This window comes from Caloenas nicobarica, chromosome 23, assembly GCF_036013445.1.
Source record: "Caloenas nicobarica isolate bCalNic1 chromosome 23, bCalNic1.hap1, whole genome shotgun sequence".
Lineage (NCBI taxonomy): Eukaryota > Metazoa > Chordata > Aves > Columbiformes > Columbidae > Caloenas > Caloenas nicobarica.
In genome coordinates, this window is record NC_088267.1 from 722,695 (window position 1) to 740,096 (window position 17,402).

Here is a 17,402-nt window from a genome sequence, read left to right on the forward strand (position 1 = left end):
CTTTAGCACATGAAGATAAAAGTAGAATTTACCTTACCACACGGAGTCCTTGTCTTTCATCTTGCGTTATGCTAAATGGTAATTAATCAGGGCTTTCCCTGTAGCCATCCACGAGAAACAAAATCCCACACTCTGTTTATCTTGGATTCCAAAACGCAAACCCTACAAAATCCAGGTGACCGGCTGTTTTGTAGCTCCACATAAAAGTCTCCTCTGTGCTTCAGATGCTGCAATAGTAGCCGGGAGCTGAAAATGAACGTTAATAAGTGATGCACAGAAAAAAATTCAGAAGGATTAACAGCTCAACAGCAGATTAGCTGAGACTCTCCCAAGCAACCCCAAAAGGCTGGCTCACACATCGAGGGACCATGGCCCAAAGCCTCACATCAACCTCTCTCCTAAAAGGAAATGTTTGAGCTATTTTAAGCTCTGCAGCATCAGTAAAAACAAGCTGCGGTGGATAATCTTTGCTGGCCTCTCTACACCAAAAATCATTCTCTGCATAAGGGCTCAAGGGTCTCTACAAACATAGTTCTCCTGGACACCAGGGGATGCCACTTGTGATGGCTCAGACTCATCATTATCAGCTTTCCGCCACAAAAACAAAAGCCAAGAGCTGTGCATTAGGAAATATTACACAGGGCAGCAATGCTGGCCAGCCTTAGAACAGCAGTATAAATTTATGGTGATAAAGTTAAGCATGGCTTTAAGTCACCTCCTGTAGCTTTTATAATGCAGCCTAATGCATTTGCTAAAATTTGGGGGGAACACAGTAACAGAATAACTAGTCCAGAAAGCATTTAACAGCAGAACATAAAGAAAACCTTCTTTACATCACCTCTGAAACGCCGCTCCATGGAACAGGCACTTTTCAAGAAGCAGGACACCATCTGAGTGTCCAGTCCCGCTGACCAGCTACATCAGAAGAAAAAAAAGGCACTTTGCTCTCTTCCACATCTCTGCTGCCTCCGAAACACGACCAGCACATGCAGGGAACATCCGTCTCCTTAAATTCAGAGGAACAGGGGGTTAGGACACTGTGAACAGCACAGTCAGATGCACAGGAGGAAGAAAAAATTCACAGCAGATGAGAACGCAGGTGGCCAGCAGTCCAGTCCCACTCATTCAGAAATACACTATTAATAAATCCAGTGTATGTCACCATTCCCCTCAAATTCACAGTACGTTCACCATTGCAGTTGATAAAAAGACCACAGACCGACAAGATATCATAATTATGGACACAAACAAAGGGGTAGTAGAAGTAGGCTTTATGAAAGTATTTAAATTTTGTGGCAAATCTCTGCATCAACATGGGCAGGGAGGCAACTAAATGCTTTGCAGTCGCAATTTCAGTTACCAAACTATTTCTGGGATAGACATTTATTACAGGTAGTTTATCTGTTCCGATTTCTCAAAGAGCTTAAGGCACAAAAGCCTGAAAAGGGCTTATAACACGTACATAAGTGCTATTATTTTCACTGTCACCTCTAATGCAACATAATATTAGCTTAAATATATTGCTTGTCCATCCGGCTTATACAACATCCAGTAGAAAACCATTTTCCAGGTTAGCAACAATTTGTTGCACAATATATCGATTAGATTGCTCTGACCCATTTTTGCTGCAAGATCTTCAGTTTCACCATACATATTCCCTCTGACAGGACAGTGGAAGACGCTATGAAATCTGAACATCTCAATGAGACCACCAAGGGGCGTCCACAAGGAAAAAAAAAAAAAGGCATGATACACAAAATAACATTTAAACAAAGTTGCGGGTAAAAATGTTTTAAACTGGTTGGCTGATGGGGATTATTTCTTCATACACAGGTGGAGAGGAGAGGCAAATGTGCAAGAGACCACCAGGTAAAAAGCACCGGTCTGCAGTAGTTTTATAATGCTCCTTTCTGTCTTTTCTCTCAAAAATGTTCTTCAGGTTGATTCCTTATGAACACTGAGCTACAAACTTGTCAGCTCAAGATCACAGCTTAGGTTAAGCAGAACATAAACTTTCACCTACATGATTCTTTCCTGTGCTCAAGTTACAGCAACCTCACCCAGCCACTAAAAAGCTTTTGAGACATTTTAGTGGTATCCAGCAATGATTTTTTTAAAATAACACATTCACGAGAGTTGGGTCAAATGACTGAAGACAATTAAATGGGCAGCAAAACAGAAGGATGGGCAGGAACCAAAATGCAAAGGGTAATTTTACTTAAAAGACCAACATTTTTATTGTACGTTGGAGTAGAGTCTTTCCCCTGTGCTGTTTCATTGAAAGTTTATAAATTACAATACCCAAGAAGTATTAAGAGTTCATTTCAAGACAAAAGGAATCAAACTGTTGCAGTTCTAACTTCCACCATGAATAGAAAGTACCATGATGCTCCTACAATACTCGTTCCGTACAGGAAAGGCCACGGTCCTCCTGTACTTCGAGTACCAGACCTGGGTGGAGAAAAGGGCCACCCCCAATTGCTGCAGGATCTGGGTGCAGCACGACAGTCCGGAGCGCGCTGGCAGGTTTGTCACCCAGACACAGCGCCTCAGCAACGAGGCTATAAGACGGCTGGAATCTCTGATGAGACAGTGTCCAAAGGCTGCCAATGACAGTCCATCAAGGCATCGTAGAGCTCTTCGCTTTGTTCCATAAACTGTTTATTTGCTTCGTGCACGTCCAGCTGAGGTGTTGGATCTAAAGGTGGAAAGACAGACATGAATAGTAAACATGTCAAATGTGTCAGAAAAAAAACACACCCTGTAAACATTTTAGTTTTATTATAGAATTATAGAAATCATTTTGGTTGGAAGAGACCCTCATGATCATCGAGTCCAACCATTCCCCCACCCCTGGCACTGCCCCATGTCCTGAGAACCTCATCTCCATTTGTTCAACCCCTCCAGGGATGGTGACTCCAGCACTGCCCTGGGCAGCCTGTTCCAATGCCCAACAACCCTTTCCAGGACAAAATTTTTCCTAATATCCAATCTGAACCTCCCTTGGCGCAACTTGAGGCCGTTTCCTCTCATCCTATCACTTGCTACTTGAGAGAAGAGACAAAAACAAATATGGGGGGAGTAACAAAACATTCCCAGCACTTGCCCAATCATGAACCTGACTAGATTAGCCCTAGTAAATCTTCCTGCAAAGGGATAAGAAATAACTATATCCAAATACATCCCTCTTTGCAGCGGAGATTGTCCCCATAGCACACTCAACAGAGAGAACCTGGACCTCGCAGCCCAGAGCATCCACCTAAACTGCCCAAGAAGGTGGGTTGGCACTAATGCATGGGACTGCAAAGTGGAGGAGCAGAGACGCAGGCACACATTCCATTCTGGTCCCTCCACTATGGGGCCAGAGTGGATGGTTGGGGATGGTAGATCCTATGCTGCTGCAACAAGAGTCACCAGAGCTCGTCTGCCAAAGCCGCAAACACCTCAAAGCATTTCACAGTTAGTAACCGAAGAAGTGCCAGCAACACCCAGCGAATTGCGTACGAATTTATCCCCTATTTTACAGTTGAAAGAGATGTTCGTGAAGTACTTTGGAGCTGGATACAACTCTGCCGCTACCAATGCACACTTAACATTTTGCAATAATCGACTCATCGTACTCCCCAAACCACTTGTAGGCTGTAAAGCTCACCCACAACCTACAGCTTGGGTTATCAATTAGTTTCAGTCCTGAGAAGGTTCAGACTAGGAACAGCAGCTATAAAATAAGGATGCTATTGTGCTAGGTGATTGTGACCCACTAATTTTCTCAGACGTCAGATTTACCCAAAGATAAAGGTATATTATACATTGCAATTAAGGGCCAATTTGAGAAAGACTATTTCTAATCAGTGCGAAACAACAGCTTCAATATCGAATTAAAGAAACGTACCTTCCAACGCATCCTCACCAACTTCTTCGTATGTCTGCAAGGAAAAAATATATGTTAGGACAGCAGATATTTATATTTTCTTTTATAAATATCATCTGTTGATTCCTGCTGTCATATACCGACTTCTATTCGTGAGTGATTATAACAGAATTCTTCTCGTATAAGCCCCATGTTCCTCTCCCAACAGACTCCACAGGGGAAATCCCACACTAAACTTTTAACAGAGGCAGCAGTTCTTCAATCCTGATCTGTTTTCTCCTCTAAAACAAGGCTTATGAAGGATGCCAGAAGGCAACATTAGCGCTGCCCCATCAAGAGAACCCTTCTAACGTGACAATTCTCTTAAGAGACCCTTTGTGCTCTCCAGTCCCAGCAACAACCCCCACCCCAAGGCAAGAGTACATGCCAGGCTCTGCTAACTAGTTTTGTTTCCTCATCAAGCAGCTCCGGTAAGACCCCATAACTTGACAAGAAAATGTGTTTATCACCCTTTTTTTTAAGCTTCATCGTGTTTCTGTGCTGACAGATCACTGAAGAGCGAGGACATCGTGTTCTCCTACCTGCATTGTGCTCTGCGTGTAGCCGTACTGGGGGTAGCTGTAGCTGTAACTGCCCGTGTTCTGGTCATAGCCCCACTGGGCGTAGTAGTTGTGATATTGTTGGTAATATTGGTTATAATTATAGTTGTACATCTGATTGTACTCCATTGATTTCATGCGATTACTTAAAAAAATAAAGCAGGAATAAGTTGCAAATAAGGCAGAAGAATTAAAAAAAAAACCAAAACAGTGAAAGAGCTTAAGATAAAATATGGTACATAGACAAGGCTTAGTCTAACGTGCAAATTGCAGTTTTTACAATACATTCACTATTTACTGCAGCAGTATTTATCATTTGCTTACATTTGCAGAAAGAAATAAGTGGTTTAAATTTAACGCCCTTTCCTGTATTCGTATTCACCTTCGTTAATAAAGATTGCTTCAATTCTTTGAGTTAATTTAGTTTCACTTCCTGGCTTTGGGAAGGAAAGAGTTCAGGACTGTGAGCCTCAGCTTAGAATAATCCTGAACCAGGATCCAGATTATTGGGTCCCTTTTTCCTTCTGATAAATAGGATGAAGTTAAGTACTCTGCAGCTTCCTGAGACAAGGTATTGAGTTTGCTTTACATGAAGAGTTAAAGACTTAGAGCCTTGGAAAAGAACTGGGGTTTTCTTTAGTAAAAATGGACAAAAACCTCCCCCTTCTGCCACAGACGCCCAACCAACAATTGGTTGTCCCCATTCCCAAAGAACTGGGTGGTCTCCCATGCATAGTTGGAAGACCTCACGAAGTAAAAAGGACTATAAGTAACTAAAAAAATACATTGAAATAGCCTGTAAGCTGACTAAAATTCCCATTCCTTGCCATAAAGTGGCAGCATTCCCAAGGAACTGGGAATCTCACCTGATTAGCAAGATTTGAAATAATGAGATGACAAATATTGTTTGGAAATGAAAATATGTCACACATCAAGCTATGTCTAATGATGAAATTAGTGAGAAGTAGGAAAACGGAAACAATCTTCTCACCATGATACACCCCCTTTTCCTGCTTTTCCTTATCCCCCCAAGACTTCTGAGGTCACTGAAAATCTAAATATTATTCAAATAGGGAGTAATTACTATTATTCGTATTACCCTAGTGCTATGAGCCCCAAGTCAGACCAGGATCTCATTGTATCAGGTTCTGAACAAACACAGAAAAAAAAGTTAATCCCTGCCCCAAAAGACTTATATTCAGTATACATTATAATAGAATTAGCAAGGTAATTGAGCTTTGCGATCCAGAAATCAATAAGCAGATTCAGACTATTTCAATTTAATGTAAAGGAACATATACTTTAAAAATAATCATATTTAAATACAGTGTGTGTACGTGTGTGTGTATTTAATAACGTATACAATTAAAAACAGTGAAAAAAGCCTAGTCTTGATCTCATGTTATACTTTTTAAAATTCCTGTGCATTCTGATTCTCCAGCTACTTTACTATATTTGTGAGTATTCCTTCACTTTGTGATGGAAACATCCAGGAAATGCACCCAAACCACTAAAAGACATTTATAAATGCACGTGATTTCACATCATCTGATACAAACGCCTGGCTGCACTTATACTCACGCTTTTGGTATAGCCACACTCAAGCGTACAGGTTTAGAGCCCAACCCCACAGCTCCTTGACACTCTGTCAGCGCTCTTTTCTGTTCCAGTTCATCCGTGAATTTCACGAAGCCGTAACCTCTGCAGAGATACAGAGTAGCTCATATAAAACAACAACAAAAAGCCATGACACTTAAAAAAGAAATTTTTACAGTGAAGTCAAAATTCGTTTTGAAAAACACAGTAAATGAAACACTTTTGCTGGGGCTGTCCCTGCTTTTAGTAGAGATTAAATGATTCTATCTTCCAGTTGCTTTTGCAAAATGCTTGAAACCATAAGCCCAGGTTTCATCAGGACTTTCAAGGGCTTGACAAAAGCAAAGTTATTCCTGTGCTAGTGGATTCTGGGGAACTGGAAGTGAGCTGACACATGACATGCCAAAATGCATGGACAGTAGCAAAGTCTAAAATCTGTACTAGGAGGATACAGATAATCTAAACACTTGCAAGTCAGCACAGGATTGACAAGACATAGACACCTTTATATCGAAAACCACCTTCACTGCAGTGCTAGCAGTACTGTACATCAGCCAGACAGAAAATACTAATTCCCCTCCAAGCCCAAAGGTCCTTTGTGTGGGATTCTGACACTGCAGTGAGTCAGAAGCGACACGACAGCGTCCAAGAGGGCAGTGCCAGGATCCTGGGATGGGACGGGCTGCCTCACGCAGCAAAAAGATCAAAAAGTGAGGTGTGGGAGGGAAAAAGGAACCCATGGAGGCCAAGGAAGGAGTTTGGGAGGGAAAGGGCTTGTCTATCTGGGGAGAAGAACGAGCCGTAAGCAGGGGTGTAAATTTACAGCGTATTATCTATTCTGTGGGAACTGTTAAACACCAAGTAACACACTGTTTTGAAAGAGGCATCACCTAGTTCTTGTAGTGGGTCCACGCTGGAAGCTACTTCAGAGCAGTCCCTGCCCCATAAAATAGATTATCTTGAATAACAAGCTATGCACACAAGTCCAAATATGTATTTTTATACATATACGCATGTACGTATGGGTGCTTCTCACATACAGAAGACCAAATCAAAGCTCAGGCTTATTTATATACAAACTAGATAATTAAGCAAGAGCAAAACTCTACATGGGTACACATTCTGTTTAACTTGCCCTCTGTGAAAGGACCATGGCAAACTAAGCCAGTGTAAGGCAACTTTTAAGTCAGTTCTAGGTGTCTGCACTCAAAACTGTTTAAGTTTCTAAGCGGCTACAAAGGGTCCTGCAGCTTTTCAGATGGGATCATGAGTGTGTAAGTGAAACTGTTCTGAAAACAAGGATGCTGACCAACTGGTGCCTTTTCTAGGAAAACACAGTTTTATTTCCTGCCATTTAGAAAATGTTTTAATAATGTTAAGAAGACCGACGTTTTTACATCTGTTTTTGGTGAGATATTTCCAGTAAAGATGCACAAGGCGGTTACAAAGTACTGGACAACGAGTCCCAGCTGCGTTTGCCCTGCTCTGTCTGAAACGAAAACCTGCAGGCATTCACAGCAATATATGCTCAATAGCCTAAAGACTCTAAAAGCACAATTCCATCTGAAAAGTCCAGGGAGATAGTGCTTCAAGATTACTTAAGACATTTTTTTCAGCATTTTCAGAGGTGCAATAACATACTGCCAACACACAAAGGGCATCATACTGGCAGAGGAGTGACAATACCCTGTGTGGACTATCAAAACCCAAGCATACTGTAGAATGAATATCCAAGAACACTGTATTTTTAGATAACTAAAATCTGACAGAACTATTATTTTTCCCTTGCTACATTATATCTTTCCATTGTTGCAGTAAAGTGAAAGAATGAACAAAAGATGACTTACCTGGATACTCCTGCCTGGTCCAAAACAACTTTTCCACCCCTACAGGATGGATAAACTTTAACAAAAAATTCATATAACATGCCATCATCCACATCAGGAGTCAGGTCTCCCACAAAAAGTGAATATTCTGGACTAAAGAAATCAAAAGAAAACTTCTTGAGCACAATCATACAGGAGAAAGGTGTGCTGAGTAACAGCTAACAATTTCCAACATACTGATCTTAAATTATATGAATTAAGATACTTAGATACTAGAAAGTTTAAATATCTCAAAAGACACTCCTGACAATCTGGTGTGCCAAAGATAAAGCATAAAACCGACAGGCAGCCTAAGTTATCCTCCCTCTGCTAAAGACAAGCTGCTGGAATCAGAAAGGTCATGTTATCCATCTCTATTTCCAGAGTAAAAAGAACTGCTAAGAATTAGTTACCAAATGTAAATCTCATTCTTGTCCCTGTCTGTTACGCCTTGATTCTAATCTAAAAAGATTTTTTTTAAAGATCTATAATAGTCTAAAATAAAAATACAATTGCTGAGATATGACTAACTCTAATAACCTGCAGGACTGTGCTGCTTTCACCCTCGTACGCACCTGCCCAGACTGGTGTTATTGTTACTTTGAGTGTGTGAGCATTTCTGGGCAGGTGTTACGAAAGGGACTTGCGTTTCTAATTATGGGATTTAGTTATCTGGCACTGCTGGACAAAATGGTACAAATTTTAGATGGATGCATCTCATGATTGCTCTCCTATGCAAATTTTCTAGCTGTATGTTTCACCAAGCCATTATGAATTTGTAGTTTTATATATTTTGAATCCTCTTTGCAAGGTAATTGATAAAGAGACGTTAAGAAGGCAAAACTAACACTTGAATATTGAGTGTTTACCTGTTATCAGGTTGCTTTCCATACGTTGCATAATTCAATTTAAATCGCTTTGCCTGAAACAAGGCAAAAATGAATCCATACATTCAAATGTTCTCATGCGAACCCAAACATTTAGGAAAAAATACAATAAGCTTATTTTACACAACTTTCTTACTGCTGACAGATGTTCAAGGCTGTCAGGCCAGCCAGTTAAGGTATCAAGGACAACATTTTTATTTGACTTCAGTACCACTATAATAATGAAAATCAGCAAAGAACTTGCACCTATCTTTATTTCAACAGCTTATAAAGCTAGTGAAAGAAATGTTAACCTACCATAGTACCATATTTTTGTATCTTTAAGGAAGACAGGAAAACAGAGGTACTAACAACAAATATTAAACGATTTCTGATTTTAAGGTCTTAAAATGAAATGACAGCACAGACTGCTGGACATTTGTGATATACATGAATATGGGCAGACCAGAATCCGGCACACTGGAAAACAGAATCAATCCCTGAGTCTGGAATTGTGGTAAATACTTTGCTCTGGATGATGTGCTCATTTAGTAAGATCTAAAGCTAAGGTTTTTCTGAAAGCCTGACCTGCCATTGGGTACTGGAGGCCTCCCTAATCTTTGCACCTGGTTTTGTTTTTAAACAAGTTTCCCAGGAACCCAGATTTGTGCCCGCTGGCACATCTGGAACTCCCCACCCCCAGCCTACCAGAGTTCAGCAACTTGTATTTAAAAGCAAATAAAAGAGTGAGCCACATTCGGTTTTCTGCAAACAGGAGAAAAAGTATCTAAGTACAAGAGACAAGCTGGACAGCTGCCTGCTCAGTGCACTGATTCAGGCTGCCCATGCTGGATCTCTGTAATCCTCTCCATGTGGTATATAAATCAATTAAATCATTGAATTGATTAATTCAACCAATTTACCTTCCTATACCACACTATAACCGAGGTGATTCTAGAGCTGCTGTGTGAACCGGTCACCCTAGTGACTGCAGCCGACTCCTGTGGGTACAAGGGACAGCTGTGTCTGCCGTCCCATTTTAATCTACCACACATTCGAGTCAACATCCTAAAATTAGCCCCTATGACTATTCCTCCTCTCCTTCCTAACTACACAGCTATTACATATCTGAGACATTCGTTACATGTTGCAATTATACCACAGACTAGCTTTTTCTCCAGTGCAAATGGGTTTGAATAACTTTTGTTTGCTAAGGGCCCAGAATAATGTAAGGCTTAAAAGTCATGTTTCTCTTGCAAATCAAAGTTGCTGAAAACCCAGTGAGAACTTGCTGTACATCTATAACAACATACACATTGTAACAAAGTAATGTGGAACTACAAATGAAGAGACAGGGAAGGATGGTGGTGGGTATAGTCAATGTATCTTTTCCTTGTTCCTCTCTGCTTTCTCATTAGTCCAACTTTGGTAACAGTAGAAAGGCTCGGAAATAAAAAGAAAACTGTATCACAGTTCTGTACCTGGATTTTATCCAGACATTCACACAGAAATTAGTATTTTTCCAACAATTTTCTGAGCAAGAACATCAATAGTTTTATGTTCATTAATTAAACTCTAAAGAGAAGAAGGATCCCAGTGTGCTAACTACAAATTTGTCTGTAATCATTCAAAATACAGATTCTACACTATCTATTCCTTCCCAGTTTTGCTTCCCAACTGGCTGATTTCACTTACTTACCGGTGTAGCACCAGGAAGCGGTTTTCCATTGATTTTGTGTAAACATTTCTCTGCAGTAGCTAGATCTGCAAATTCTACAAAGCAATAGCCTGCTGGAATTCTGAATATAGACATAGAGAGAAAGATTTCAGATTTAAAACACATTTGAGGAGGAATATTATATTTTTATATAACTACTAGGGAATTTGCTATAGTTTCAATACTTATAAAAACTTCTTTTTCAAAGTATAAACATTAGCTACCAAAAAGAAGCCAGGAAAGTCATCTTGGCTCTTAAGCAATAGCCCCTACTTACCAGTACGTCATGTCAACATAACATAGAAAACAGTTGTGGTCACAATTAGTTTACTTCTTACTTTCACTGACTGTATAGATTTCACACTCAAGTTTAAACAATTGAAAACTGAAATTACGACATTTACAAGAACATGAAACTATTCTGCCTACGGTCACTCCTTTTATTCCAAATGAATTCAAAGGGTCCTCACATGGCTCCTTCTAAAGTCAAACTTCCCTCGGTTTGTTGATGAGGAGGTCGAAGAGCCAGCAATTGTCCTCTCCATTGCTATCACCAATATACCCGTACTGTTGGCAGCAATGGCGAAAAGCTCAAAGGGAAGATCATTGTAATATGGACAGGACCAAAGTGATGCCATGCAGAGGGCAAACGGTTCAATCCAAATGCAAACCGAGAACAAGCATAAACAGTTACCCTGTCAACCTGTTTCGAATGATTTTTACACTCAGTACAAGCTCTCCCATGGTGGCAAACGCTCTTGAAACAAAGTTTTCATCCATATATGGCTCCAGCTATAAAAGCAAAAAAAAAAAAAAAGTTAGACCAAAGCATCTACAAATAGGAGAAAATATGTGTCAATGTCACCCTAAGCAGTTAAAACATGATTGAGAAGTATTTTACCCTTACACTTCAAAAAGAAGACTCATTTAAGAGGGTCGATGCCACTCAAAACCAGCAGGCATGCATGAACCAGGCTCAACAGTCTGCAAAGTGGAACCCAAGAGACAGCATGAATTTCAGAGAACAGGGAGCTTTCACAGAAGGACAAAAGCCACTCAGAAACATACAGCAACAAACAGAGCGCTCACTACATGGAGCAGGGGACAAGGAGATGGCAGGCTCCTTCTCTGTACACACAGGGAGGCTGGGCCAGCACTATCGGTACGCGAGGGGGGGCACAGCCCAGGGTGCTGTGATGTCGGGTACCACAGCCCCCACCGAGCTGGGCAGGGATCTGCAGAGCCGTGTCTGCCTCGTGTAACTGCAGAGCAGGGCAGCACTTGGAGGGGAAACCTCGACTCACGTCCCACAGTAGGTCTGTGATTTGTGCTGCAGGTGGGTGCAATGACTGCGTCCATGTCACAGGTGAGAAGTTGGCAGTGTGTACGTCAGTGTGTGAAGTGCGGGGCGGCGGTGCTGTGGATTTAAAACAAAGTATGAAATGGCACCGCAATTTGGACGAAATCTGCGATGGACTGAGAGAAAAGGATGTGACAGAAAGTGGAGGAGGGAACTAACTGAAATTCAGGTTTTGTGCAATACACAGACTGATGGGGAGCACGGCAGGTGACAGCTAACATGAGGCTGGGGTGTGGGATATATATATACACACATATATCTCCACATATATCAGTATATATACCTGCGTAAGACAGATGGCCTCGTGGTAACTGACAGCCCTCGAGTGCGTTCGTGTGTCTGTCAGGTACCAGGTGGCTCCGTCACTTGTGTGTGTGACAGAAGGCCGGGACTGGTGTAGTATGCGAGAGCAGGTGACCATATTGCATTCACACATGCAAAAGGAGGTGTGAGCGCAGAGCAGAAAGGGCTATGTCACTTGTGTGAGAAGCAGGAGGTGGCACTATTCTGTACAGTTGTGCCTGTGGTGCATGTGTGCAGGAAAGTCAGACTCGTAACAGCAACAAGTGACTGTTGCTTGGAGCTGTACATGTGTGTTTCAAAGAGCTTGTGAGAGAGCTGACTGAAAAAGAAGATGACCTTATGGTGGAGAGGTGGTAGATGATAACTCTTTGTGTGGTTAAAGAGAAAAGGGACTCTACAGAGCACATCTGCAGGAGTGGCACGGAGTGGAAGACTCCCTGATCTGTCAGTGTATATGTGCAATGCAACAGCAAACTTGGTGTAATGTGTGTACAAGAGAAAAGCTGTGAGTGGGATCCTCAGTGATGTGCCGGGTTGTGCGTGCACACATCTGAGAGAGGCTGAGGAAGACTACAAGATGCATGCGCGTGTGCAAGCAGGACTGTGCAATGTGCTGGTGTGAGTCTGTAAGAAAGGGGCTGGAGAAAGATGCACGTGCAAGTTAACTGGCAACATGGGAATTGGGATACACTGGTGTAACTGCATGTGCACATCTGTATGTATATGCAAGCATATACAAGCATGTGGCAGGCAGCAAAGACAGTATGATACAGCAGTGGGATTTTATATGGGACTGTGTAAAAGTGGCAGAGAGTGCAGACACTACAATGCAGCATAAGCACATTTGAGTGTGTGTGTGGGTGGCAAAGCACAATATGCTGGGTGTGAGTCCACATACGCATGTACGAAAGCGTGTATGTACAGCGGCAAGAAGTGAGGGACACAGGTGCACAAGTATGAGGGGGTGTGCAAAGGGCAGACAACAAGGGGCACCATATGAGTGTGCCCACAGTGTGCAGGTGAGCAGACAGCGAGAGGCACCCATGGGTGAAGGAGCGTGAGTGTGCTGCCAGGCGCACATGCAGGCAGGACTGAGGGAAATACTGGGGTGAGTAGGTGCTTAGGAGTGTGCGTGCGCGCAGGAGAGTGCAAATCCTTATAGGCGTGTGAGGGCATCTACATGTGTGCCTGGCTGGCAATGAGGGATGTTCTTAGGTGCCTACAAGCATGCAAGCACAAGCGTAAGTGCCTACAAGTGTGAGCACAAGCATGCCAGCCTAGTAGTGTGAGTGCAAGCATGTGAGTGTGTAAGTGCCTTAGAGCTTCTGCCCATGAGCATGTAAGTGCGTAAATAAACCCTAACAGCGTGTGAGCGTACAGGCTAGTGAGTGTGTAAAGGAGTGTGTAACAGCACGAGCAGGGAAATGTGGGGACATGTCAGTGCCCATGAATGTGCCTGCCTGCTAGCGTGAGCACAGGCAGCAGGGGACACTGGTGTCAGTGCCATGAGTGTGCCCGTCACGCTGGCAGTGGGCAGGTAATGGGGGTGACGCAGCGAGGTGTGTGTGTCTAACTGTCTCTGTGAGCATGTAATTGCTCACAAACACGCCTGACGGGCTGGGGTTTGCATCTCTGAGTGTGTGTTCATGTGTCAGTGTGTGTGTCAGCCTGCGTGAGCCTGACAGAGTGCAAAGGAGTGCATGTGGGACAGCGTCAGTCAGCTCGAGAGTTAACATGTGTGTGAGGGTCTGTGAGGCTGTGTCGATGTGTGAAGGTGTTGGTGTGAGGGTGTCAGTCAGTCAGTGTGAGGGGGTCAGTCACCCAGTCAGTGTCAGTCAGTGCGAGGGGGTCAGTCAGTCAGTTTGAGGGGGTCAGTGTGAGGGGGCCGGTCAGCCAGTGCGCCCCAGCCCGCGGTCGCCCCAGGCCCAGCCGCCCCAGCCGCTGCCCTCTCGCCTCCCGCCCGCCAGGCCGCCCCGCTGCCCGCCTCACAAAGCCCCGCGCGGGTCCCGGCCGGACACTCACGTCCCCCATCCATAGGCTGGCGGCCATGCTGCTCTCGCAGGCCCCGGGGCGGGCTCAGCGGGGCCGTGGCTTTCGCCTCCCGGCTCGGCCCCGCCGCTGCCGGCGCCGCCTCACGCCGACCCCAGGCCCGCTCCGCCGCCGCGCGGCCCCGCCGCCTCCTCCGCGGCGCCCGGCGGGCGGACAGAGCGGCGGCCCCGCCGCCACGGGCGCCCCGGCCCGCGGCAGCGCCCCCTGCCGGCAGGAGGAACGACAGCGGCGCGGGCAGGGGATGGTGACGGGGGCGGAAGATGGAGGCGGGTGTGAGGAGGGGGAAGAGGGCTGGGGGTATTTGAGGAGGTTTTGGGGCGGCGGGAGGAGGTTTTTTGGGGTTCTTAAAGGAGGCTTGGGGTGCGTGGAGGTGGTTTGGGGTGTGGTGGGGTTGTGAGTGGGCCTGAGGTGCAGGGAGATGAGATGAGATGAGGGGTCCAAGGCTGGAGGGAGAACGGGCCAAGGAGTGATGGGGAGCCACTGCAGCACACCATAAATCCCGCCGACGATGACAGGGACACTCCAAACCCGTGCTATTTCTTGCCTCTGTGGCGCTGCGCCCCGGCCAGCAGAGCTCTTGCTGCGCTGCGGTTGCAGCCCGCGGGAGGGCAGCACAAGGCCGCTGGCTCTTGCCCGGGGTTTTTCAGGTGGCGAAATTGGGCATCGTTGTCGTGGGATGTGAGCAGCACTGGGCAGCAGAGCCAAACCTCTGAACCTTCTGAAGCCGTGTGTGGATTTTCACTCCGATCTTGCCCTGGAGCATCCTCATTCAAGTGACTAACGTGTGAAACCAACCAGGAGTAGAATGAAAAGTTGTTCACTCCGCTTTTCCGTGCGGATGAAAAGTGAACATTGACTCTTACTACATTTCTGCAGGAGACAGTGAAAATCGTTCATGCTGGGCAGGACCTGTGTCTCTCTCATCATCCTGCAGTATGGCCAGTACTGATTGTTCTAGAATACCAACTCTTCAGCAATCATGGGTGTGCTAGAATCATAAGATTGAAAACATACTTACAATTTTATTTGTTTTCTGATTTTTGAGTCCCTAGGGCACCCTCAGGTCATTTTTCCAAGCTCTTCCCTACAACATTGCGAAATCTGGCATAAAATCAAGACAGCTAGTGAAACCCACAGCTGGTAACCCTGTTGAATAAAGACACTCTGTTATCAAGTCACACTTTTTGTGCCTTGGTGTCACTAGCAACCTGATCTCTTGCAAATTCACTCTCTCTGGAGTCCCTGCCTTTCAGGTGTCAGCCTTCAGGATGTTGGTTTGTTGTTTTTGTTTGTTTGGGGTTTTTTGTGGTTTTTGTTTGTTTGTGGGGTTTTTTGTTTGTTGGGTTTGGTTTTTGTTTTTTTCAACATGGCAATTCATCCACTGGTTAGCACTGAGCTCTGCTTTGCAGAGCCCACAAAGCTGTCACTCATTTTCTGTTATTACCTTAGAATTACTCAGAGCCAGTAGTTTGTCATTTCAATGAATGAGTGCAGTATCTTTAGTAACTCCTTTCCATTTTTCCTTCCAGCTGAGCAACACAGAACTTGCCTTTCCTGGGATAATCCATAGAGATGGATATTGGGCAATGAAAATGCAAAAGGAAGCCAGGATCCTGTGATTGCGTTGGACCAGGAGAAGGTAAGAGTTTTATATTCAGTGCTACATTTGAAGTGACTGCTGTTTATGCACCTAACCTTGTGACAGAGCAAAAACACTGCCAGAAGAATATTATTACCTGAAAAAACATTTACTCCTCCTTAAAAATTTGTGAACTAGCAAAGAGGCAACAGCTCATAATATTAAGACATGGGGATTCCTTTGTCCTGTGTGGACAGAAAAACTGCTGAGTAAATTCTGATTGGCATTTACTGGAATCCACTGGAGGAGCGAACCTTGAGCCCCCCAGAACAGGTTTTTAGCTCCTTATAGGATTTTAGCTTCTTGAAGGACCCAATCCTGTGATCTTTAGAGCTCTTTCAACTCTCAGTAACTTTCGTAGGAATTAAGGGTCACTCAGTAACCCCCGTGAGGAAGCCCTGAGTGGTCTCAGCTTTCAAAATTAATGGTTTTGTGCATGAGAATCTGGCCTGGGAGATTTTAATTTGATTTTTCTATTTTTAGCTTGAGCTTGAAACTGACTCAAATAGTTTTTCTGCCTTCGGTACTGGATGTTACCGTGTTAGAGCCTTCCCCATTGTTGGCCTCGCAGGTGTCAAGTCCATCCTCCATCTTAGACAAATGTAGCCGGTGGACTGAGATCAGGGATGAATTTAGCCAGGGATAATTGAAATAATAAATAAAATTTTAAAAACAGAGATAACGCAAAACTTTGAGCTTGGAATGGCTTCTGAGATTCTGCAAGTAATTTAAGTAATCCAGGAGAAAACATGCAATGAAATCTCTTTTCCATTATTGCATGAGATGATATATCTTAAAATTTTATCAAAACAATTTTTTATATGATGACAATAATGCAGCTTTTAAATTGTTACTGTCCAATTTCAAGGCAACAGAAGACACAGTAGATCTTACAAATGTGTTGTTTAAATGAAGCCAGTGCAGGGGAGAACATCCATGCTTCACTTCAGGCTTCTAATCGAAGCGCTTCAAGCAGATGCCTGGAGTTAAGCAGCTAAATCAGGGTTCGTTTCTCTTAGTCTTTTCTGTAAAATGCAGATAACAGCACTTTCTATGGATTTCAGTCTTACCAAGCTCCAAGCAGCATGTGAAGTGTTCGGTTTAATCTTCATTGAACATGTGTCTTTTGTGCTCTGTTGCTGTAAGTTAAAATTTGGAATTGGGTGGAGCATCACACCCGAGTCTTGCAGGAAAGGCTGAGCTGGGCATTCAGTGGAAGAGCAGAAGCGTGTGGTGGTTTGGTCCCTGTTACGTGGGGCTGATGGATTCAGTGATTTTAACCACCGTATGGTTCTCCTGTTTCTTGGACAAGGTGGGAAGAGTCTGTGGGATTTAGTTCTTTAACAAAAGTTCTCCACAATGTTCATTACTCATTTATGCCAAACAGGGAACGAGAAACAAGGTTTAAGGAACTAATTCACATTTGCTTCTCCCTTCAAAAGATCAGTTTTTACACTCTTGAACTCTGTGATGAAACTACTTTCACTTTCTGCTCACCTGAGAATCTTCCAGCCTCCACAGAATCCAAATTTCTGGG

At 43.8% G+C, this 17,402-nt stretch overlaps 1 protein-coding gene across 2 annotated transcripts; it reads right to left on the bottom strand.

Annotated features, from left to right (window-relative positions):
- Positions 1-1,205: 1,205 nt before the first annotated feature.
- Positions 1,206-14,382, bottom strand: TRNAU1AP (tRNA selenocysteine 1 associated protein 1). 2 transcript variants are annotated; one of them, XM_065650766.1, is made up of 10 exons: positions 14,200-14,382; positions 11,422-11,498; positions 11,209-11,306; positions 10,497-10,596; positions 8,801-8,853; positions 7,914-8,045; positions 6,052-6,171; positions 4,453-4,615; positions 3,893-3,926; positions 1,207-2,698 (listed from the first exon to the last, which is right to left on the bottom strand). In XM_065650766.1, exons 3-10 carry the CDS (start codon positions 11,292-11,294, stop codon positions 2,562-2,564), a joined length of 825 nt encoding a protein of 274 aa, XP_065506838.1. In that variant the 5' UTR covers positions 11,295-11,306; positions 11,422-11,498; positions 14,200-14,382; the 3' UTR covers positions 1,207-2,561. The 2 variants fall into 2 exon arrangements, with proteins under 2 accessions (XP_065506837.1, XP_065506838.1); XM_065650765.1 differs by lacking the exon at positions 11,422-11,498 and having other exon boundaries at positions 1,206-2,698.
- Between the last annotated feature and the right edge of the window lie 3,020 nt (positions 14,383-17,402).